The sequence below is a fragment of the Dromaius novaehollandiae genome, chromosome 3 (assembly GCF_036370855.1).
Source record: "Dromaius novaehollandiae isolate bDroNov1 chromosome 3, bDroNov1.hap1, whole genome shotgun sequence".
In the NCBI taxonomy this organism is placed as follows: domain Eukaryota; kingdom Metazoa; phylum Chordata; class Aves; order Casuariiformes; family Dromaiidae; genus Dromaius; species Dromaius novaehollandiae.
Window position 1 is genome coordinate 77897126 of NC_088100.1, and position 25875 is coordinate 77923000.

Here is a 25875-nt window from a genome sequence, read left to right on the forward strand (position 1 = left end):
TTGATCTCCCACCCCCCTGGCTGTACCCTTCCACTTCGGAAACTGTAGTGTCCCTTGGGCATGGTTAATGTGACTTGCCCAAATTGGTAAGCAATCAGCTAGTGGTTGCTGTGGCACTTGACTAATGCCTGAAGAGGCTGCTAGTGCCTTGTGAGGCAAAAGGCCTGTCTGGGCAGTTTAAAATGCTTAGGTGCATCTTCTTCACATATTCCTTTATACACAGGTAATTTGTTAACCATACTTTTTTCAGTCACCCTGCTGGGATTAATGTTTGCATCATATGACTGGATTTTATCTGGGACCAGACTTAACAGTAATCAGTCTCTTCAGGATAATAATGGACTTCAAGCTAACTGCTCCCTAAACCAATATTTGAGGTATAGTGTGACATACTTTTTAATAATAATGTTGGTTATTACAAAGAAAATTGTCATAGCGTACCTAACCATCTGTTCTAATGATTGCCTGTTTCAGTGCCAAAGTGAGAGAGAACCAGTTGGCATTTCTAAATCTCATATGTAAGTAAGGATGGCTTTCTCCTGAGAGAACATTCCTAAAATTTGGAAGTCATCGGGACATTAATACTAACCAAGTTTTCTTTGGCCCAACCTTGCCTCCAGGAGAAATAAATCTAGGAACTTCCCTCAGTATAACAAAAATGACCTGTTTTTCACATGGAAAAAAAAAAAAATCCTCCAGTGTCATAGAGTGACTAAAGAAACAGCAGTCCTTCTAGCTTCATAATTGATATCATGCATAGAGGACTGAGATGACCTTTAAAGAACCTCCAAGGGCCAAGTTTTAATTACCCATGCTGCCACACCATGAAATGGAAGGGGAGTAATGAAAACAACGACAAGCTTTCCATTTCCACCCACAATTATCATTCCTGGGCTGAAAGTGGCTACACACAATACAGAAAAAAAGGTTATGTTGGCAAATTCGGAAAAAAAAAAAGAATTAGTAATCAGTCCGACCTGAGTGGATATGAATCCACAATAGAAAAAAAGCAGCTCCTCACTATGCTCTCTTGGGCATGCCTTATCAACCAGCACCATAAAAATGTTTGAAAATTGAAAGCATATTGTGCAAGGAAAAACAGAACTAATTGAGGCACCGGAGGGAGACTGAGGAACTGATCCAAAAGCTACTGTTGTCAGTGGGAACATGCCTTAAAAGGAACCACAAAAAACATTCGTACTTTGCTTGCTAGCATCCTGTGCTAACAGCATACACAAATGTTAGAAGCAACCAAAGGTGAGGATAAACATTAGCTATAAATACCAGCGTGAGTAAGTGAAAGCTTTATTAAAATAAAATGTTGGCAAGTTTTTGATGATTCAGAAGAAAAAGAACTGGCAACTTTGTTCATTAAAAACAGTTTCAAAATGTAAATAAACTATGCGGCAGCATGCTTACTGGTTAGCACTAAGTGAGGGACTGGGAGACAGTGCAAGAACTCTATTCCCAATTTGCTACATGATCCTGGCCAACTTATTTAGCTCCTGTTTGTTTATCCATCTGCAACATGGGTGTAAGAAAAGTTATTTCCCAGATGGCAGCATGGTGAAACTTAATTGATGTTTGTAAACTTCTGGCAGAGTCCCTGATGAAAGGTGAGCACAAAATAATATTACATTCACCTTCTGGGAGCTCCTATATTTATTTCATAAATGCAATAAAAATAAAGTGAGGGTTACAAGGAGAGAATTATTAAAAATCTGCTGTAATAATTAATTCAAAAAGCGCATTCTTGTTCACAGAATACCAGTAAGTAGTCATAGATAAATATAGATCAGACTTGGTTTAATGGCTGTTTTGTTTTGTAAGATAAATGCATACATCCTCCCAGGAAGAAAGTTCAAATCCCATGCCCATCCTTCCCCCTGCCCTGATTTCACTGAAATGATCAGGAAGACTCCAAACCGCTCCCCCTCCCCCCCAAAGAAAAGATTAAATTTGGAATTTGTGGCTTTGTAGCTATGGCTTCTTACTTTAGCCTGCTAAAGTGCATTCCTGGGCAATTGCAGCAGCTCTCGATTTCCCACCTCTAAAACAGGACATGGGAACTGGCACCACAGGCTCAGATTCAGAAAGCTTCTTCCACAGAATGCCATCTCCAGCAGTGAGCAGCACCATGTGCTGCTATGTGCACTTCCCTTCCTATGCTATAGATTAGATATTACCAAGGGTTCTGGCTCTCTTCCAACTCTTTTTCTGTTTTAAACAGTATCTGTTATAATTCTGGCTACTCTTGTTTCCCTTAGAAAATCCCATCCTGCTCACTTCTTGGCGCCAGTGTCGTCCTGTGGCACATTTCCACAGCCTAATTAAGCCTTGGGCAGCAAATCATGAGAATAATACCACTACCTTCCTGTCTTCCTTTTTCATCTTGGCTTGTTTAGCTTACAGACTACAGAGCCTGGATTCCTTCCTGCTCTCTAGCATGGATGGAAGATGGCAGATTCAAACAAAAAATTCCTTCATAGATCAATCACATATTACATGAACTCTGCCACAGAGCACTGTGGATGCTAAGAGTTCAAATGGATTCAGAAAGCAAAACTAATGAAAAACAAATCCAAAACACAAATTCATAGAAGAAAACCATCCTAGGCTACTAATCACAAAGCTACACCTTTGACTTAGAAAATGCCTGAGCTGTGGCTAGAAGCTGGAGACAATTTGAGGGTGGTATTCCCTTAACTGCTACTGCTTGTACTCTTCCTCAGGAGACAGGATAAAGGGGCTACAGGTCTAAAAAAGAAAAATGATAAAAAATAATAAAAAATACATTTTTGGGACAAGCTGGAATCATGCTCTAGGATGTCTGTATGTAAAAAAAGGGATAGTAATGTCTTGTTGGTGGATCCTGCAGGAGCCCAATGTGAGTATGGTACTGAACTGCTGCGAGGCCTCAGGCACTGCTAAATGTGGACTTTGTGTGTCTGTAGGCTTAGACAGCGGCTTAAGCCAGACGGAGGGGAGAGGAAAGAGGCTAAGGTTTTTTTGCTTCTGGCACCTACAGGTTTTTATGTTCTGCACCTAACAGGCAAAAGCCTAACAAGTGAGCTCCATGCCATAACTTCTTCAACTTGATGTCTTGCCCACTCTTTTTCTAACCACCTGCTACAGTGACAACCTATTCATTAAATTTGAAGAAATACAATATTAAAAAAAAAAGATTAACAATAACTTAAATAGCCTTTCAGTTTTGCCAAATAAAAGAAGGAACCTCAAGATCCCCTATTTTTTGGAAAAGGTGAATTTGTTTTGGTTTTTTGTTTGTTTTTTTAAAAAGGGAGTTCTCCCAGGTTGTCAGCAGTAGACTATGTACCATGGTCAAATTGAGATGTACAGTTTATGAGCCTTTTTCCCTCCAGCTAATTCAAATATATCCATTAGTCACATCAGGAGCCCTGGATTTGTCTTGCTTGCTACTAAGTGTGAACATGCCAGTGGCCCCCATTCATTTGATAACTTATCAAATTGGAAGAAACATGAGTCCATTGTGCCCATCTTCATCTATGCGTGAGCCAAAGTATAATGTTCCTTTAGTGTAGATATAGCTATGTAGTTGGCATAATCCTTCTCCTTCCTGCTTTTTCTTCATTCTTTCATAGTGATAGACAGAAACAAACCTCATAGCAGAACTTTATTGCTGGCATTCACAACAACTTTCCTTTCAGTTGAAAGTAAAAAGTCTTTTCTCTGATCTGTTTTTTCAGGCTCTCTGCAAAATCAGGCAGATGCTGCCACTTGATTTAAATGTGGCTTAGATTTCATAAGAAAACAGCCAAAATGTGGGGACCATGAAAAGGCTCCTAGAAGGGATGTTTATATGCCACAGTGTTCCAGCATAGTTCAAGGCTGACTCAAGACTAGCAACTGAGAATGTTCACAAAGTGACATGAATTTTATTTCAAAGATGCAGCTTCAATTTACTTAAATAACTTCCAGTTGTGCACTCCGTCCTGGGAGTTTAATTAATACCCACTGATGCTTCCATAAATAAAGGATCCATGACTAAACAAGAGCAGTGCCTACTGAAAACTGTATAGAAAAACACAGCTATTTAATAAAAGTTACTAGCGCAAGACATTTTCTAAAAATGGTATAGGGAAATATCTCTTTATGCAGACAGTATAGCTACCCACAATAATGTATGCAAAAATGGAATCACATTTCTGATTTTGAAGTAGCATTATAATATTTGATTCTAAGATCCAACAGTAGTTTTTCAAGACTGGGTTCCACTTGCACAATTTCAAGATGTTAAAAATATATTTGAAGTAGAGGGTATTTATCTTCCTACATTTCATTGCCCTTATTTTCTTCTGGATTCTCAGAAGCTTGTTCTTCTTCTTCAAGTAACGAGAATTCCTCTATCAATTCCCATACCTTCCTAAAAAAGCAAAATATACAACAACACAATCAGCGGGCAGAAAACGAGACTTACGTCAGTGACAGCCGACACCTGGGTGCAAGCACAGGAGGTGTCAGAGAGTCTTCCCATTATGAGCCATACAAAAGGAACTAAGACCGAGCTCAGCTAACTTCAGGCACTTGAGGTTGCTTATAGAGACAGAAAGATTCATCACCAGAGGATGATTCATCCTTGCTAACATCTTGCTACCTCAGATGACTGAAATTTTTTGTAATGGATCTAGGCTGAGAGCTGAGGAATCCCTTTTTGCTACCATTCCCCTGCATGCTCTTCTCAATTAGATGCAGCAGCTCTGGAACATAAAGCTGTGCTCCTCTCCTCCAGATGTTTCCAAAGAAGTAATACCAAGAGAGATATTTTCTAGACCTGATATTATTCTCTGAAAATAAAGATGGTTTACATTTACAGCACTGGTCCATATCATCTTGTAATGCTAAGTATGGACATCATTGTATCAACAGCACAGCTTGCTTTCCTGTTGCCTACCTTTCCTATAATGACCTGGGCATGGATCAAGCAGTGCCGTCAAGACTTGACAATAAATACATGGGCTTTTTTCCTTGTAAATATTTACTCACATTAAAATGAAAGTGTTTCATCTAATTTTGTGGCTGTGTTCTGGTCACTTTCTACGAAGACCTGAGCAAGACAGTTGACTAAAACAACTGAGAACAGAAAGCTAAATCCAAAAGGAATTTCATTATTTGCACTAGAGGTGTGGGCACAACCAGCCCACCAGGAAAACAAATAAAACTACATGACCTGATCTATCCATTTACAGCTATACAAATGCTACAATAGCATTTGAGCTTTCGTATTTTGAGTATTTTTAATTTAGGAAATGAGTACTAAAAAATAAATGATTTTTCACTGAATAGCTACTAAGCCTGAAGAAATCACATTCCTGCAGCAGAAGGAAAGAAGAATTTTGGGTGAGTAAATTGTCTGCTGCAAACATTTTATTTAGCTCTAGTCACAGGCTAAATATTTGCCCCCAATTCACTGGACAATCTCTGAGCACCTGGGGGAAGCTTCTACTGTAGATATTAAGTAAGTATTAATCTATGTTTTGCCTCTAATTAAATGTCATCTAAATTATCTTATGTGCATTAAGTGCAAAGGATGATACAGTTTTGACTTCAGACAATTAGACACCCTACTTCAATTATGCCTCAAGACAGGCTTTGATTCAGAAATCTCATGCTGCTATTACTGTTTCAGTCTCCCTGAGCTGTCCTGGAGAAAGAGAATAACGTCAGCTCTAGAAATGTGATTCACAACATTAGGAGGGCAGAATTTTGGACATCTATTTTATAAAGCAACTTATTATGCAAACATGCCCATGGCAGTGTGCATCTTTAAAGGGTTTATACATAAGCTCTGCTGGAAGCCAAATGTTAGAGTCTTTCTGTTACATTTTTTAAAACATTTAGTGAGAACACTTCCTTAAGTATCTCAGGGCTAATTACTTTTAATAATTAACATCATACAAATGAGACTAATTAACCTTGTATTCAACTATATCTCCTTCTAATTACCTCAATGTTTTATTTCTAAAAACCTTTTGGCTGACCGATTGTTCTATTTTAATAAGGTTCCCAAATTTTTACTTTTCATAAAATACTTCCCCTTATCCCTTTGGACAGAATTACATTCCATTTTCTTCCAAGTTTTCTCTGTGAAATGACGTTGATTTTTGTCTGTGAAGTCCCATTCCCCTTCCAATTTAAAATGTTGTCCTACCTTTCAAAATCAAAGAAATACCAAAAAGTAGATTAATGCACTGTCCTGTAATTTCTAAGCAGATGCAAGTGTGATCATATTTTATGGGCCTGATTGCACTTCAGATCTTTCCTGTTGTACACTTTCTTAGACCACGAACCATCACTGTCTTTCTGAACAGAAGCATCAAAGGACCCTCCCATTCATACAGGTCCTATATGTTCACTCATTACTATCTCAGCTGCCCTGACTTATGTTTAGTAGCTGAAGGGAATGTAACCATCAGTAACCAACTCACTTTCCTGAAGCAAGTATTACTTATTTAAAATTAAAGCATTTCAGGTAAAACAAGTTTTAGAACAACAGACTATATCTATCTTATCAGATGTCTATGCAACCGCATATTAAATCCTTCAGACCCCGAATATGGCAGTGACAATTTCTCCCTAAATCACAGTCATATTTTATTTTCACCTGCTCAAAAGACCAACACTTTAAATCTTGCATAGCCTACAAATCATACTTCTACTTTTCTCCACCTAGAGAGCATGTAATTTTGTAATTGTCCATAAGCTCTAGATTTACTAGCACTCAGCTCTGGAAAAGCAAGTCTTGCAACTTTAAGCAGGAGGCCAGAAACTTGCTATTGTGTAGTAACTGCTTTCCACGTTGTTTGTGGTGAGGTTGTTTATTTAGATCTCATGCATTGCTTTACTGTTACTCTCTTCCAATTCCTCCCCTTCCCCTTATTAAGCTTAATAAATGCATCCATCCAGGAAATTTTAACAACATAATATACAGTAACTTCATATTATAAAGCAGGTCACTTTCCATGTTCATGAAGTTATCATATATTAATGGCCTTAGATCATTAGGTAGCAGCTTATGTACTGAGAGCTAACTCACACTGCCATCCTCCAACACCAGAAGTGCTGTGACTGCAGAGATCACCTTGTGAACTCTTATGTTGGCAATTCCAACTTAAATAAGAACCAGAAACAGTAAATTAATTGAGGCTTAACCTTAAGACCTCATAGACTCCTAGAATCCAGCATTTTCTGTTTTAAGTTAGAGGTGAGTTGAAAATCTTTATAGTTCGTAAGACCTGAGTTCAGGGTTCTGTTTTGCTAAGACTCCAGACTTCTGAAACAAGCATTTAGGCTTTTTTTTTTTTTTTTTTTTTTTTTTTTTTAACTTTCCCAGCACAATTTAAATGTTAAAAATTCTGCTCTGTTGGCAAAACAGACTCCCTGTAACCCTAAGTGTTGGCAATAGGATGAGACTAGAATCATTCTTTTCTATATTAATGCATCGTTTTCTTTTCAGTCTATAAGTATCATTTTGGATTTTTACCACCAATCTCATAACTGTGCATGGAAGTGTACAACTCACAGACTCATACTCACAGACAAACACAACAGGGGTTTTTGTGTCCTATGGCACAAAACACAACACCTGACATCTAAATTTGAGAAACCATTCACTTAGCATAGTATTATGATAACAGGACACAACTCCATAATATCTGCCTAATGTCTGAAAAATAAAAAGGCTGACCCAAAATACGGAAAGGTCAGTGAGGCTTTCCATGGGTTGCTCAGGCCTTTTTCTAGGCCTCAACATCTCCCTCCAACTGATAAAAGAAAACATTTACATTGCACATGCAAATATAAACCAACAAATTGGGCATATGGCAAAGCGAGAAGTTAAACCTGGCTGATTTGCCTGGATGCAGTGATTTCTTATAAGGATAAATTATGGGTCCAAAAGTGCTTGTGGCTGTTGGTGGGGCACAATACTCAAAAACTGCCTTAACTCTAACAACAAACTGGACTTTTCAGCTATTTTATAGATCTACTTTTTCAATTCATATTGAGCTTTAGTTATGGCTGAAAGTTGCTCCGTTCTTGCAAAACTGCATTGCAGGCCTGAAAAGCAAACCTGTGAGCAGCACTTAAAACGCACACCTGTCTGATACCATATATGCCATATACGTTAAAGCTTGAACCTATCTGAGTATGTGCATTTCATGGCATTAACGGTGGATGACTAAGCAGAGATAGCCTCTCTTCCTCGCTCTTTCACCTTGGATGACTACTCATCAAGGCTTCTGAATATTAAAAACATAGCAGGAATAAACAGAGTCTTAAGACAGAGCTAAATACAAGCACCACAGCAACAAATAAATTCATTATTTACTACTGATAGGTGGCACTAATAACCACAGCCACATGCTTTAACTTCAAGTTCTTAAAGCAAGCTAACTGAATTGCTTGAGATTGACTCCGTAAACCCACAGGGAAAAAAAAAAGAGAGAAAAAGAAAAAGAAAAAACAGTTATGTTAGACAAGCCTAGGAATCTCAAGCCAGTTCACAATATTAAAAAACCCACATCACAGAAAAGTTACCAAAATTGGCCCTAGTGGGTGATGTCAGAACAGACAAGGGGTAGAATTCCTCCAGGTGAAGTGTGAGAAAACATTGGCAGGACACCGTGGGGAAGCCTAAAAGATTTTCATAAGTACCATAATGTGTCTGTTCTGTATTTAAACAAGTAACTGAAGCAATTAGGTATGTTAACCAAACACTAAGCATAATTCCCACTGTTAATTTTTCTTAGTTTAACACTCCGGGCCATACTGAAGTCAAATCTATAATCTCTGATTATGACTCCCAGCTGCTATTGTATGTACTGTGCAAGTAGCACTTGAATGCAGCTGCTATTAATAACTAATCTTTCTTACTTTGGTCTAGCAAGTTATTACAACAGGGGTTTCCATCACTCTAGCACTTTCTGTGTAAACACACTGACATAAGATATTTGAACATTACAGACTCACTTTTGATTTTCCTGAGTGATATGCAGTTTGTCTAAAGTTCCTGTGATACTGTCTTCAACTTCCTGTAAAAAAGAAAGACATAAATTTTGAGAAGTACTGAAATATCCTTCAGTGGCTAAGAAAAAATCTGCAGTGATATTAATTGGCAATGTATCTGATCAGCATTTAAAATACTCCAATACTTTTTACTCCATTAACCTTGACATAAATTGTAGTAAGTAGTTCCTGTGTGACAAGAGTTTTAATTTAGCACTACATCTGAAGTTATGCAAGTCTTTGAGTCTGACATAATGCCTCACCTTGCCAGCTCTCACACCATGAGGAAAACCCTATAGACAGTAAAACCAAGTCTTCATGTATAAATATGGAAGGGTGTTTATAGCATTGCTTTTGTTAAACCAATTACCTCTATACATGTTTTTTTTATTATTTTTGTCTTTCAGCATACATGTCGATTCCTAGTTTTTAGAGTGAGCTGCTAGACAAAACTTTGGGTGCAACCAGCTTTGTATTTCACATTTCACTAACATCTGAAACGAAGCCTGTTCTTTCAGCTACTAACATAGAGCATCAGGCTTCAGAATGTTCAGTGAAATATCATCCGAACCAAAGATTGTTTTATTCAAGCTATTACTCACTTTTCTTCTGTTTTCAGGCATCTGTCAGTCCCTGTATTTTACAGAAGCCTTTCCAAGTTTTTCTTGCTGAGCTATTCCATGGATGTTATAAGTTGGAGATACCTATCGCAGGCTCTCTTACCTCATTCCAGTGCCTTCACTACTGTTGGAAAATGAGAGATTTTGCAGCTTTGATTTACATATTCAGATCTAAGTACACTGATAGCTCTCCTCAGTAGTAAAAAATGAGGTGAATATATATCCAGTACCTTTCTACTTTCTAGCTGGCTCTTCTCAGCAGGCCTAATCTGGAACCTGCTGAAGCCAAAGAGAAGCTTTCCAATGATTTGGTATTAGACCTAGTGAAGGTAACTCATGTAGAAATTAGTTTGAACTATGCCTGAATCACACTGGGGTCAAAGCAAATAACTTACTTTTATTTGGCATTGAAGAAATGTGTTTGATGAGTCAATTTTCATAACTTCAGTCTGAAAAGGCAATATCATAGATCAGTTAAATTGTCATACAACATTTCAGCAAAAGCAAATGCATCAAACTGACACCTATTTAAAAAATGTAATCTGTGTGGGAAAGTATACGTTGTACTTATGCAGCATTATGAAATCATGTTTTTAAAAGAATATGGAAAAGCACTAGTTTAATTAGCTTGCTCTTCTTATATGCTTGCCCTTTCAAAGGAGAGATGATTTAAATGGTGAATTATTATTACCAATAGTAATAAAAACTCAGTGAGCCTACACAAACATTCAGCCAAAATATCCTCGGAGGGCTAACTCTTCAATGGCCTGAAGGGGCCTCTCCACTTCCCCTCCTGGCTACTTATGGAGTATCAGAGGTTTCCCTCCCTTGCTGATGTGGCTGTCTCCTGATTCAACAGCTATACAACATTGCCATCTGCTGACTATTCTTTTTCATTACAGTACAAAGCCCAGTCCAGCAAAAGCCCTACCCAGAAGAATTAGAAATTTGTATTTAAAGACTTTCTGAATTCTCGTATTAGTTCAAAAAAAGGAAGGAGAGGAACTTCTCAGAGCAGCTATTTTTTAGAGGACCAGAGTTCATATACACATTTCTCATGCTGCTGCAGGAGCATATACTTACACACTGTACTGAAGGTGCGTAGATCCTAAGATCTCCTGCTTGCCAGCAAAGAATGGAAACTGTCATGACTAATTGCTCTTATTCATTGTTTTAATCTCTTGATACTAAGTACATTTGTCTAAATTAATCAAGCATTCACTCCTCCCCTAGCCCCCACTGATGCTTGGAGGCCTGCTGATTATTTTAGAAACAAGTGACAGACTTCTGTCTTGTGCTCTTAGGTAACAGCACAAGGAGCTGTTTGAAAAAGCTAGCTGGCAAAACAGCAACTTTGAATATATCTTTCAATTTAAAGGCATCCAAGCATGACACAGGAACACAATGACAGTCTTTATGCCTGAACTGGTAAAGACAAAAACAAGGAGTTTGGGCAATTCTTGTGTTGTGTGTTTTTATAGTTTTTCTCAGCTTTCCTGTGACTTCTTGGCTGCTCTGTTTTACTCTCAGTTCAAATAATTAAACGGATTAGATGTCCTATCAGCAGCTATAATTCTGCTTCAGGGGACAGAAAGTTTGGAGGGATGTTTGACCTTCTAGGTGCTTATCCAAAACCAAGCTCTACATAAACATTCTGCTGTTTGCTCACTATTAACAGTGACACATTATTCCCTGTTCATGCTGACTGTACTTTTTAGCTTCTATTTAGCTGCATGAAATTACCTCCGCACTTAACACAGCTGGAACTCTCATTACCATAACCAGTGACAGGGACAGGTTAAAAATGGCTTTATTGAGATCATGCACTGCTTCTAACTGCACAGCTGCCGGTAGAAAAGGAATACTGGTTTTAATGATGAATGTGCCATTGCTGCAGAAATTTGCAAGTGTTTAACTTTTATAGTTAAAGTGGTCCTCACACAGGCCACTCTCAGCATGCAATTTTTAGCACATAAAATAAATCTCTGCAAGTTCTGTACCTTGGATTGTGTAGTATTCAGTACAGGCCTGTCTCCCACTGTTTGCTTTGTACAGCACCAGTCACAATGAGAACTCAAGCAATAATGATGGTGCTAACTGTACTACAAAAAAAAGAAGTAATAACACTACTCTGTAACAAGGATGCATGTTAATATTTGTATTCTTTTTCTTATATTAAAAATCAATTATTTGATCTCAACAATCCATCACAGACCTCTTGTTTTTAGTCTAGACTTAAAACCTATCCTTCGTTTATGTGGCGGAAATGTGTTCACAGGTATGGTCATTTATACCTCAAATGAAAGACATGCAGTCACCTTCAGGTATTTAAGCACCTAGAAATGGGATTCCAGAGCCTATCATCAGCACTGTGCTATCACTGTCCCTGTTGAAGTCATTAGGCATTTCAGCATTGATTTCAAGGGTGGATGAGTTAGCCAGTTCAGGATACTTGAAATTCCTACCCATTGGTGGACATTATTACCACCCTCCAGGCTGAGAAACACAACAGGTTAAAAATATGATGCTCTAGTTGTTTAATAATTATTTGGCTATAAAATTCCCAACTTGTGACACAAATGGTGAAATAACCCCTATGCCTGTAGACCACCACCACCTACCACAGTAAGGGTCAACCACCAAGCACCCTATTGCAGGGTTAGAGGCTGGACACTGTGGTGACTGGAGCCAGAGGAGGGCCAGAACTAGATACATGATGTGTTCTCAGAGGAGGAAATAAAGGCTGCTGAGTGCCAACCTCAGCTCTAAAGAGCTAGTACCTAGACATCAGCACTCCTCAAGAAACCTTGCTAGGAACTGTTTCAAATTAATGATTTCTTGCCTCTACATCTCTGATAGTGTTTGCCATATCTACCATCCCAGCACAAGCCATTCTTTCTTTCTTCTCAGTCTGCAGTATCATCATTTCCTCCCATGTGCTGAGAACTTCACACCTCATTGATTCAAGCTGTTCAGCAACAGAGGGAGTTTTTCCTACTATCTCCTTCATCTCATGGTCGCTGCAGGTTTCTGGAAGTATAAAAATACACACACAGTTAAAGGGACAAAGCTGGCAATGAAAGCTACCTGGTGTCTACGACTGTGTCCATAGTGCTTGCAGTAGACTTACCAAGTACAAGCTTAAGTTAGCCAAGCCAAGCAGTACAGGCCAGGGGCACCCACAACATTGCCCCCAGGCCACCTGATGCTCACACTCGCTGCACCTGCACTTCATTTCAGCCAGACCGATCTCTGGCCCACACCAGCTGTGCCACTCACCTTTCACAGTCATCCCAGACAAGGCCATTTAAGCACTTTATTCAAAAACATAGACAGGATCTGGATACAATGGGAACCCAGCCAAGGAGGAAATCCATGCTGCATCCCCTACCAGCACAGAGAAGTGATAACAGCATGCAAGGGGCGGAATAAACATGCCATACTCCCTTAAGTGTCCTGAAAATGCACTTAAGTATTTTCTGGGCCAACTTCACTTTCACCCACATTAAAACAAGTCAATGATGTGAGCATATGAGCTTTAAACAAATAACATCTTAAGGTAAATGTGTGAGGGCCATGTCACATTGAATGCCTGCTCAAAAAAAACCATCAAAACCTTGCTGCAGTAATCCTAGCTCAAAGCTAAAATGTCCAGTAGGGAAAAAAAAAAATATGCCCACAAGACAGTAAGGTCTGTTGTTCCCCCAGCATGTCCCTGCACTAGCACCCCTTTGATCAGGCAGATGGTATAAACACTAAATGTAGTCTAGGGCAGAGCAGTGGGCTTGGAGAACTGTCTGAAATGCCATGAGGACAAATGGAGCAGGGTATTTATCTCAGCAGCAGCAGGCGCTGGCTCTGTGCACACTGCTGACAGATCTGGCAGGGAGCAAGCCCTGGGCTAGGCACCATGGGGAGCTGCCTGCTCAGTGCCACCTCTGCAGGAGGAGCTGCCAGGGTGGCTCAGCCTCTCCTAGCCGGTCCACATCCAGCTTTCAAGACCCTACACAGCCAACTCACCCTCCTGCCCAGCCAAAGTCTTGTTTGAGTCAAAATTTCTCTGGCTTTTCACAGCTTTTCAGTGAGCTCACTCACAGCCTGTTGGTGCTTGCTCCACTATGATGGGAGCTGTATCATTGGTCCTTGCCTCCACCCAGCCCCTCACCAGGCATCTGAGGAGCTGCAGGTACAAATGAATAGTGTCCCTCGCTCCCAGAGTCTGGGCTTGTCTAAATAAACTGCTTTGTCCCCTGGCAGCACTGCACCTCCAGGTCGCACTGTGCCCTCACATGTGGGTTCATTTCTTGGTGCTTGTCCGCAAAGGCAGGGGCTGTGGAGCGCGGGCCAGCCAGGAGAAGTGTCAGGGTGCAGGGCTCCCAGGCTCTGCCATTACCGAGCGCTCAGGGAGGGGAGAGCCAGGAGGGAGGGAAGGCAACAGCAAGAGGCAGCTGCCCGTGGTGCAGCCCGCCCTGGCGGACCAGAGCAGTGAGCAGAGCAAGAAAATCCTGGTGGCTCAGGTGCTGCTCTGGACCTCGAGGAGGCCGTCAAAGCCGATGGTAGTTAGTTAGCTACTTTTGCAATATAACAACTTTGTGCAGTGTTGTCAGATTCAGGACTAGGCCACTGTGCTGGGTAATGAGGATGTTTTAATGAGTAAAGGCTGCCTGTTGTGATCCCAGAACACCTACATTTCCTGCTTCCCGAGCAGCCTGTCGAGCAGCCTGTCAATAGGCAGCCAGCCCCTCTCTGCCTCCCTCTGGTCTGCGGTGCAGTATCTACGTGCAGTCAATAGTTCAGTGAGGGATGACAGCTTTGATGAAAAGCAAGGCAGACTGGAAGAAGAGAGTACGAGCCTGACTTGAGTTGTGTGCTGCCTTGCATGGTGAAAGTATCTGACCATGCTTTCTGCCTCTCACCCTGTCCCAAGGGTCAGCTGCCATCAAGAGTTTGCAAAACTCCTTTCCTTTTGTGTAAGCCAGTGAAAATGATCATAGTGAGTGTGTCCCTTCTATGGGTCAGGATGGCTAGGGGTCCTAATAGGGGTTTCCAGAAATGCTACTTGGAGAGAATCAGGTAGTGCCTTTTTATTTAAAAAGGATCAGGAAAACATTTTATTTAACTCAAAAAAAATCAAATCTCCATTCTTTTCCCTTGGGAAAACCACAAAGTTCTCATTTGAAGTTAACTTGGAGAAAATATTTTTGATTGCTTAGCACCCCACTGAGCAAAACAAAAAAACAGATATTTTGCACAGCCTTGCTCTCTGAAGCGCCAGCACTTGTTAGCACATTTACACCTCCAATTTCATGGCTGGGGCTTCTAAATACAGCTGTAGTACAAAAAGAAGAACACCAGCATTTATATCTTTTTGATGTGGCTGGTTTTGATTCCTCAATGTGTAACTGAGGAAGGTGGGGAGAGGAAATTTGAGGTTAACTGAACAAGTATTTTTTAAATTAGTACCTGGTAGGGAGGGGAGGAAGGAGAAACCTTTACCCATTGCTTAAATGTCTTTTAGCTCATTTTATGCAAAACCATTTCTCAGAAATGCCTTGGCCTAGAAACTTCTGATTGTTTTATTCATTAGTCCTGCAGGAGAGCTAGAGCCAATGACTGATTTTATGGGTTTTTTAGTGGTTGGCTGCAAAGCTTTGGAATTCAAAACTTGTACCATGCTGTAGAAACAAACACAATCAGAGCAGCTGCATCCAGGCATACATTCATTGATGCGAAGACAGTTACACTAGGGAGGAATTGGGGTCAGTTTAATTTCTGAGGAAAAAAGAAAAAGCAGATGCTGGTCTGATTGTGCAGCACTGTTCCTACGGAAAGTGTTTATAAAAGAGAGCTAGATACCAGTAGTAAGAACCACATATGGTGAAGGTAACGACTCCACACAGCCTACAGTAGGACATTGGGCTGCTGAGACGTTGCACATAAAGCAGGTTTAGATCTTGCTCTTTCATCAAAGCTGTGCTATCAGACATCAGGCATTTCATATCACAACTTAAACACCTATTTCCTTATTTACTACATTATAACTTGCAAACTGGTATGTTCTCATGCTCTGGAAGAAAACTATGGTTTGAATACAACTTTTCAAAAAAGTTGTAAAATGCAGATGTACTATGTGGTCAGACCAGTCCTACTGTATTCTATCCTGATGGCATTTCTCAGATTTCAACCAGTTCATCAAACTCACTCAGCTTTTTTTTTTCCCCCTTTCACAACTTTCTAGATTTATGTATATTACATTACTACAGATAATTCAAAGGTCCTGATCTAGATTCCACTGATCAAAGGCCTTATCAAAGGACACTGTCTTCTCAGGAAATACATAAGTAGACTGTAAACCTCATTGCTGTTAATAAACCGAGGAACCTAGCAAGTACCCAAGAAGGTCAGGAGTTTTGTATAGATAACTTAGAGCATCCTTGACTGATACAGTGAATGTTGAAAAGAAGCTTAGGAAGGCCTATAAAATTATGTGATTCAGGACCTAACCTACCCATGATAAGCATGAAATCCAGTTATCACACTTCTGCCAGCTGAAGGGTTTTGCATACGATCCTCTGAGACATATTTAACTCACCAGACATCTTTAACTCACCAGTGTTGTGACTCCAACAGTGACAGAATCAGTCACAGACGCACAGAGACAATTCAGCAGTTCTCTAGGTTCCTTAAGCATTAGAAAGTCTCCCATTCACATCCACAGGTTTTAGATGAGATCAGGAATGAAAGAAATATGTTATGCGCCTGACTTCATTAGGTGGCAGCACATTTTTATCATACGAGCAGAAAAAAAAACCTCATTGGCTGAGATAATTTATGTTTTGTTTTTCTTTCAAACCATTTAGAACATCTTGGTACTCTAATTTGGACCATATTTCATTTTTGTTTGAGTCAGAATTGTCATATCCCTCACCTGTTTTAGTCTCAGGGGTCTGGCTCATCCACATCAACATTTCTAATTCATTCTGCAATCTAGAACAGAATAAGAGAGAACACCACTTTAGGGTGATCACAGATGTGTTTTCAAGACCATACAATGAGTAAGGCGTGGGCACCAGTAAATGCAGATGACCCCACATTTCTTATTCATAGTGAAGATTATTACTGATGTTTAGATGCAAAATTCTGCTCTAATACGACATAGAGCAAATTTAAGCTCACTAAAACACAGTGAAGTGACTCCAGGTGATCTGAATGCTCAGTGATGCAAAGGAGAGAAGAATTGATTGTGTGTGAGAGGCTAATAGCATTCAGACAGTCCTGCTCTGCTTCATTAAAATGTCAGCTTCTTTTCCTGAGAGGGAAAACTTCTTGTTCACTGAGTGGAAATACCAAAGCAATTACACATTACTTACACACATAGCAAGCCATATAAGTAGCACAATAACATAAGTGGACAGTTTAGTTCTTTGTATGTACTTCAGCATTCTTACTTTCCCTTCCCTTACCAGAGCTTCAAAATCCTGCCAGATGTTCTAACTTTACTGACCAATGTTATTTTAAAAGAAGACATCAGTCTTGTGTGAAAATGTTTTCCCTGCCTACCACCCAAAGATGATTTCCCCATATAAAGAAAAAACTACGTATGGCCTGTGGCAAAAAGAGGAAAAATTCAGTGTTAGGCTCCTAGTAGTAATGAATTCATTAGAACGTCCAATTTTGATTGTTAGCTTTCCTGCAAAATTAGAGAACTATCATTAGGATAGTGCAACTTCCTAGACTTCTCTGGAAACAAATTACTGTCCAGACCCAAAACGTTTTAAAGAGTATAGGATTTTTACACCGTAGTAGTCAAATCTCTGAAGAATTCCCTTAGATCATTCTGGGGTGTTTATCATTATTCCCTTTCAGCCTTTTTCCCCCTTTACTTCTAAAATATTTATAAAAGCTTACAAAAAAAATCAATCTCTGTAGCCTAGATAAAATTTGCATATGCGTGCTCTATAAATATTCCACACTATGTCCCTGATCCATCTTAAATTCATGGCAGTTTGACTTTATCCCACACTACCACATCATGAATTCTCTCTCTGTAGACATGTGTACACGTTAGAGTACTGGGCCGCTGTTAATTAGCATCCTGACTGTTTACACCAGCAAAAACTAGTGAACATGAGTCTCTCTCACACTCCAGTATCTTAACTGCAGAATCACAGACAGTACATTTCGAAAGCACAGTGTAAATATTGTAATGTGTACTACACACACTACATTAAATACAATGAAAACAACAATTGCAAAGTAGACATAAAAGACCTCTTAGGTCATCTAGTCTAGTTGGAGTAACATTTACAAGAAAAAGGGATGGAAAAAAAGGGCAACCCATCAGCTGAGCTAAAGACTGACTCGTTAATTCTTCAGGTTGTTGAAAAACAGTGGAGGTGGAAAGAAAACCAAGAAGTCTGTATGCAAGGTCTCCCACCAGGACAGCTTTCAAGCCTGCAGGTTAGAGGTCTAGAGCTAAACAGCGACAAGCTCAAACATTGTGGGTAGCAAGCCAGATCAGAGCTTGGGGCAGGAAGAAGAAGATTCAGAAGCTGCAATATAAAATACCAGGGGAAAGTAGAAGACAGAGGCATGGAAATGCTAAGTCATTCCAAAGAAGGCAGACTCTCTCAGGAAGTTTGAGAATGTCAGACAAAATAAGGAAGTCAAACTAAGTCCTGTCTTGGGATAGTACACAAGCACAGGTTATTTCAGTAAAATTCAGTTCTGATGGAGACTTCTGAATTAGCTGGTCATGAGAATAAGAGCTGACATGGCCAGGCATGAACTAAAAAACTATGGTGGGTTTTAGAATCACTCAAAGAAGTCCTTGCAATTGGTAAATAGATTAAAGGGTTGTTAAAAATAGAACAAGCACTGACAGTTGCTTCGTTTATCACAACCAGCCAATAAGAATGACTCAGACCCATCCAAAACCCTTGCTTTCAGACAATCCTTTTGGGTGTTTTGCTGCTTAGCAGCATGATACTTATGCTAGACAAAGCACATTAGCTGTCAGAGGTGCCAGATTCATCATTACCTTTCATTGTGGTTTCAACAGATTGTCAATAATCCACAGAAGCTCCAGGGCCCAGTGCCTAAGGGAGCAGATACCTGGGATGAGATCCGCAGAGTACATCCAAAGGATGTGCTCAGGGTCAATGGAGAGTACTCACCTACAGAGCCAGCAGGGGAGGTGGGGGGGAGGGTCATTTTGGAGTATGGAAAGTAAAAAGAGGAGGAATGCAAAAGGATCAGCTAGAGAAGCAGAATATTGACTCAAATTAATGAAGAAAAAGGTAAATAAGCCTCTTAGCAGGTTAAAGCTGCCTGACCCAGAGCCATGAAGTGCAGGGTCTGTGATGGTGGAGAACTGGGCCAGACACGACACAACATCTGTCAGGGCACCATGTGGGCCGGCAGCTCCTCAGGGCCGGGGCTGGTGTCAGGGGGCTCCTGGCGAGCCAGGGCCAGGCCTCACTGCCAAGGACCATCCTGCTGCCTCAAGAGAGCAGGGCACCAGGGGCTGTTGGGGACCAAGATAGAATGACGCTGTGCAAGACAGCAGAGAATCTTTAAAGTAGAAAGTAATGATGTGGTAACTGTGATTTGTGGCCAGAATGTGTGCACGTGAGTTGCCAGTGATCATGATGTGCCTTCCTCCCTATGTACCAGCAGCCATGATGTGCCTTCTTGCCTACGTACCAGCAGTCACGGTGTGCCTTCCTGCCTACGTGCCAGCAGCTGTGGTGGGCCTGTCCTGCTGGCCTGCCTGCCTGCCTGCCAGGGATCAGGAGACGTCTTCCTACCTATCACAAGATGCCACAATGCTTAGGAGATACTTGGAAGAGTGGCTGGACTTGATTGCTATATAACTGGCCATTGTGCTTTCAATAAAGGATCTTTTGCACTACCCTACTTCAGGTCTGTGTCATCATATGCCACAAGGGGCAGCCCCAGTCCTGGACATCAAGCAGCACCACGGGGATGGGACCAGGCCAAGATTGGGCCAGGCAGTTACCAATGGGTCAGGGTCAGGGTTGGCAGGGAAAGGGATCCCCTTTGTCTTCCTCTGCCAGAAAGTGAGATGTCACTGGTTGGGGGGGGGGGGGGAGGTGTGTGGCACTACTCCTGCCAGGCTTATGCTAGTGTAACCCCCTGTAAGGTAGGACTTCTGCAGAACGGAACGGCTGCCACGAGGCCTAATATGGTCCCACTAAAGAGGACATGCCGGCTTGTAACACTGGCACCTTCCTCTGCCACGTTTATTGCCCTTCTTCCCATTCGACTTCCAATTTTACCACCCCTACAAAAAACAGACAGAACATTTACCTGAGGTAGCCGCCTCACTCTCTGTGCAATGGGCTGTATGACTGTAATGTACCTATGCACCATGCCCATAAAGATCTGGACACAAGGGATGTTTTCTTTGCCACTTGGAAGGGCAACTTTTTCCAAGGTCAAACATGACTCTTCTAGGAATGAGAGTGAACCTATTTATTCATTTCATAAGAGAACACTAAAACAGTGCTCAGATGGTGCTCATTTTCCATTACTACCAGTGGGTGACACATCCAAATAAGTGATAATAAGTTTGATTCAAGGATTAAAGGTCCCCCAAAAGATGAGGAGAAAGACTTATGTCTGTCTGTGTATCTGAAAGCACTTGTTTTCAAACAACTGAACCCAAGAAACCTTATGGCTTAATTAGGAGCTAATGTTGGCAAGCAAATACTACCTTGTATAGTTCTATAGGCAGGGAGTCCAGAAGTGTCATCATATACAGCTCATACTCATTCTAAACAAATTGAGAGGAAGGAAAAACATTAGAAAATGTTTAACACAGTCCAGGGATTACACAGTCTGGTTTCACTTTGGTTCCAGAAAAATCATACCTCTTCTGCTGGTGCCAAAAGCTTTACTTCTGTTTCTGTGCATGATCTTGTTCAAAATCCATCAAAGCTGATAATTTGGATTTTGCCTTTGCCAATGTGATTCTCAGCACAGTTCAACTACCCATCTCTCTTCTCTTCCTCAAGGATGTCTTGGCTTGCACTGCCTGCCACCTATTCTCTTCTCTCACCTACAGCTGCTAGATTTTAGTGGTAATTATTTTGTCAATAGATATAGAGGAATGATTTTTTTTTCCCCATCAGTTATTACTGGGAGAGTCACTGTGGGATTTCTATCACCACTAACACCACATCACAGTGTACAGAATCAGAGTGCAATCCGGTTTTCTCCTATATTTTAGTTGTGTTCCATATGCAAATCACTATTACGAGTGTCAAAGAAGAGAAACAAACAGATTTGGTCCCCACATAAAGGGTTTCGAAAGTTATTCTTCAGCACAGTGAGAAATCAAAAGACAAGAATAGGCAATACTGCTTAGTAAGTCAGATAAGAATTAACACTGTTCACATGTAGCTGTCCAAGAAAGAAGTGGAAAACTAATGTACTAGTAGGTTATGGTTTGATTTTTTCCAAAACTTTTACAGGACTTTAGAATTAGGGCTAGAGTTCCAGAAAAAAAGTTAAACTTTTCTTGTTGTTTTTTTAGTGATGCTTTTATCAAAGTGCTTAAGTGGTAGCCAAACGTTTGGTGTCTGTTTATGTAACTCACACAGTTTATTAGTGGAAAGCTTGGAAAAGAACTCATACGTCTTTCCCCGTAGCTGACTGCCCTTCCCACTTGATCATAAAGAGATGTTAAAGCCAGTGCAAACATAAGCATTGCATGTGATGATGCTGTCCTGTAGCCTGTGCCACACTGCAGGAGGAGAGCGCCATGGTTTGCCACTGTATTGTTAATTAAATGGCATAAAATCACAGTAGAAACACTGGGACACATGGGGTTTTTGTCTCACCAGTAGGGCCAGAAACAGAACATGGAATGTACTAAACACATAATCACACGTGTTTTATAGGCATACAGTTTAGTTTGCTGATCAGCATAAAAAAGTGATGGTAACACTTAACATACACACACTGTGGTAGCCCTAATTAGAATGAATCAAAGCAGTGATTAAAATCATAGCCAGCTCCTGAATCACTCATTATGACAAGTTTCCAATGCTCCTTGCTCTCCACTGTCACTGCTTCCAGTCACATGCCTGTGTGCCTTGTTCCCTTCAGCTTCTGCCCTCTTTCCCAGCAGCCACTTCATCTACTTGGTTCAGTAGGTGTCTTCCCCACCTTACAAGTAGGGGTTAGATTTGGAAGTCCCTACCAAGAGGTAGAGAAGGACAGTGCCTGTCAGTTCCCTGGCTCTGCTCCCAAAAGCTCCTGCCCCACATACACAACACAGATCTGTGAGCTGCACGATCTACAGAGGTATGCCATTCCTTGCAATTTCTCCTTTCTCTACTAACGTGATGATGCTTAGAGAAGGAAATGATGTCAGCTCAAGTTGCTGGGCGGACTGGTAAACTGAATTTCTGTAGTGGCATATTTGTTAAAACTTCTAGTCTCTGCTCTTGTTTGCTTACCTACACACAGTGGGAGAAGGAGCTCAAATGAGGAAAGAATCAGCTTCTTTAAGACCATTAGTGATAGAAATGGTTCTCTGAGCCCCTGTTTGCTGGGTGTGTTTGATTTTTAACGTGTAAGCAAGGGGTCAGATAAAAGTCTTCTGAAGAATATAAATTCCTAGCACTGTCACTATCCTCACTGTAACTAAGAGTGGGTAAATGTGCCAGATGCACTGAGAAAAGTGTTGGTAAAGGCTACTGGGAGATAACACAAGAAACAGTAGTTAATGTGCATTTAGCTTATGTCATACTAAACTTAGGAACGTTTCTTACCTTAATTTCCTTCAAAACACCACCAAATATCAGAGAGCTGTTGCAAATATCTTCAAACACTTTCTCAACAACCTGCAGTTGTTTGAAATGCAGGGGATCACGGTCGCAGATTTTCTGGAGCGCCTGTACAATCATCAGCATGAATAACTATACAAGTGCATGCAGAGAGGGTGCTCTAAAACAGCTACTGTCAGAATGTGTTACTTGGTTCAAATTCATGCCGTTCATCCTGATGGTATGCAGTAAAAAGCGTTATGAGAACCCAGTAACTGAAGAATAAATGGTTAGGAGGTCAAGTCCATGGTCACAATTTGACTTCTGTATTTTGATCATCAATAAGAAGAAAGTTCACATTCAACAAGAGAGGAGGTACTGACCACCAAAAAGATGAGGAGAAAACAAAGAAGACGCAGATTTGTGGGGCAGAAGGCAATTATTACATTAGGCTTGCACTTACTGTTGAATGTCTTACTTATGTATTTACAGCCCGTTCTTCCACAAGAACAAATCAGTCTGTCTCTATTGACTTCAACAGATCATCTCCAGGGCTGGGCGAAGCAGCCCTTGAAACATGTTGCATCTCTTAAAGCAATTGGTATCTCAGAGAGACAACATAAGTAAACAAATAAATAAATAACTCAAGAAACCCTAGCTAAGGAATGCAACAGTTAAAATCATACTTTAGAATTTCATGGTTCTACATATCAGCTGTGAGTAACAAACCTGAGACAGAGAAAGAAAATGTCTCATAGGCAACCTATGCTATTTCCTCTGTCAACATTTTCTCTAGAGTTGCTGGCCACACTTCAAAATGCACCATTCCTGACATCATTAACTTTTTCACAACAAGCTCTCTAGGTGGATAATGGACTGAGGGAGTTCTTCACTTTGTGATTATCCATGTTTCAAACCCAGGCTGATAGAGAATTGGTCCATTTAATCAAAGGCCCCAGATTGCCATTGCTCCTAGTTAGTACAGCTTTCTGCTAAACCTCACTGGAGTTGCACTAACTCACAAAAATTGTACTGATTCAAACTTGTTCTGGAGAAAATTTTTTTGGGGAAAAATTGCTGTAAAAGTTGCAAGATCAAGTTGTTATCCTGTCATAATACAGCACTTTGCCTTTAATTCTTTTTTTTTTTTTTTTTTCCCTCTCATCCCTTCTTCCTTATTCTTCTGCCTTGCCTCTCAGACCATAGGACTAGGGAAAAAGGTTGCCTGGGGATATTTACTGAGGTGGGAAAGTAACCAACTTTTTGGCAAGTGGTTTAACAACATGGCAGATGATACCTCCCAAGAGCTAGTGGAGCATGGTTTACACTGCTTACTCAAACAGATTGAATGAATTTGTCCCCTCACTTCCCACAACTTGTCTTGAAAAGTTTAGGTAGTATGTTGGAGGCATCCAAGAAAGAGCTCTGCTTATTCCCTTGCTGATTTCTTTGCCAGTTTTTGCTATACTCAACACCACTAGTGGGAAGGTTGCTTCCATCAAGCCTGATCTCTGTTTTTCTCTGTCAGCAGCCACCTCTCCTCTGGCCCTGCAAATACCACTGCTTATTTCTCTGATTCAGTAATAGATCAGCTGGCATCTTACAAATAAGGAAGATCTGGCCAGAAGTACCACAGTGTGGGACGAGACGCCTCTTTCAAAAATGACTCTTTTCTAGGTGAAATGCCCATTCTTTCCCTGCTCACACTAGCATTAGCCATTTGGTAGGTTACCTAGGCTCAACAGCTCTCATTAAACGCCATCCCTAACTTCTATGAATTCAGTATCTTGCTCCCATTCCTTAGCTCCCACAGATGGCTTTCAGGGGACTGATGAGATTGCTACTGCTTCTCCCAGGCAGCCTCACCTCAAGCAACCTCAGCAGCTTCTGCTAGGTGCATGTGTTTGACTCAACAAAATTACTCCTGCATCCCATCAATTGGCAACTATGTGCAAAGACATACTCCACGACACACATGAAGAAGGTAGCTTCTTTTTTTTGCTGCTGCTGGACAAGAGGCTGGTTCCTGCAGAGCTGCTTGCCTAGATCCTGCTTTACTGTGTACCTAGCCCACATTTCCACATGAAGATGTGGAAGGGGACATGGTGGAGCACAGCCTTGGGCTCCAGGTTTTGGACCACATTATACATGCATCTTGCAAGTGGGTGACTGAGCAATGGGATCAGCTCTCTGACAAGCAGAAGAGACAGGTGCATTTGCTAAACCCATTCCTTTATCTTTGACCTCATATAAACAGCGCTAGACCAATCCATTCTCCAGAAAGATTTTGCAAAAAATGTACGTTTCCATCAATTTGGGGACCCTTTTTTCTTACCTTAGTTAGTTTCATTTCATGCTGCTCTGATGCTTTGCTCCCTGTGAAATCATTCTTTGGTAATTCATGCTTTGCTATGAACTCCCTTTGGAAATGTAGGAACTTGTTAAACTGATCAGTTTTAGTTGTACCAGCCAAGTATGAAGGTATAAACTGGTATTCCTCCTTGACAGGTTCAGCAACACACTGTCGGCTGTTCTTAACTGGTTTGTTTTTCAGCACCATAATCTCTGACACATCTAACTCATGTCTTTTGAGATGCATACTGAATCTGTTGGTTCCCTTCTTTACTTTCTTTTTAGGCACTTTCAAGTTTAAACTTTCCAGTGGCGTTAATGACACATCTGCTGGGGGACCAAGCCTAGTCACAGATGATTGTGGATATCTGTTGGTAGGAAGGGAAGAATCAGTGTGTGCTGGAAGTGGAGGGATGCTGGAATAAAAGTTACTTGAAAAATTTTTCATCTTCTTGGCTCTCTCATTTTGAGCTGGGAATTGATCTCTTTCGCTCATGAAGCTGGTTTGCTTCCTAGCAGAATCCCACTGTCCCAGTTTTATTTTCTCTGAGGGTTTATAAAGCTTGTTATGGTTTAAATGTCCTGAGGTGTAAAGTTTAATATCATTTTTGTGGGCTATTTCCATGCAATCTAGGAGATGAGTCCTCATTTGTGAGCTTCTCTCCATGGTGAAATGGACTGTGTAGCTTAAAACAAAGAGGAAAGACAAAATCCACCTTAAAAAAAAAAAGAAGGAAAAAAAAAAAAAAAAAGGAGCACTTTAGATGTCAACAAAGATCAAAACTCTTCCAATTCTATAACAGAGTATTTTTAAAAGAGCTGGCCTAAGAAATTAAGCTATCTACATTTTGTACATGGCAGTGTACAGATAATCAGACAGACCTAGACCGGCTAGTAAGTTCCTGCTAAGCTCAGCATCTGCCCACACTTCTTGGTACCAAGTCTCTGATTTTCTTCCCCAGGCCTTCCCATGAATTATACTGCTTCAGACAGAAGCCTGCTCTACCTGTTAATTAATAGCAGGCCCAAGGCTGATCCTTTTCTACTGTATGTCAAATAAT

The 25875-nt window shown here is 40.7% G+C and overlaps 1 protein-coding gene across 1 annotated transcript; it reads right to left on the reverse strand.

The window, feature by feature from the left end:
• Positions 1-4311: 4311 nt before the first annotated feature.
• C3H6orf118 (chromosome 3 C6orf118 homolog) lies at positions 4312-25481 on the reverse strand. The gene is made up of 8 exons (XM_026109846.2): positions 24798-25481; positions 22469-22591; positions 20404-20463; positions 19147-19217; positions 16594-16652; positions 12508-12695; positions 9010-9071; positions 4312-4405 (listed from the first exon to the last, which is right to left on the reverse strand). The coding sequence occupies exons 1-8, from the start codon at positions 25479-25481 to the stop codon at positions 4312-4314; spliced, it is 1341 nt and encodes a 446-aa protein (XP_025965631.2).
• Between the last annotated feature and the right edge of the window lie 394 nt (positions 25482-25875).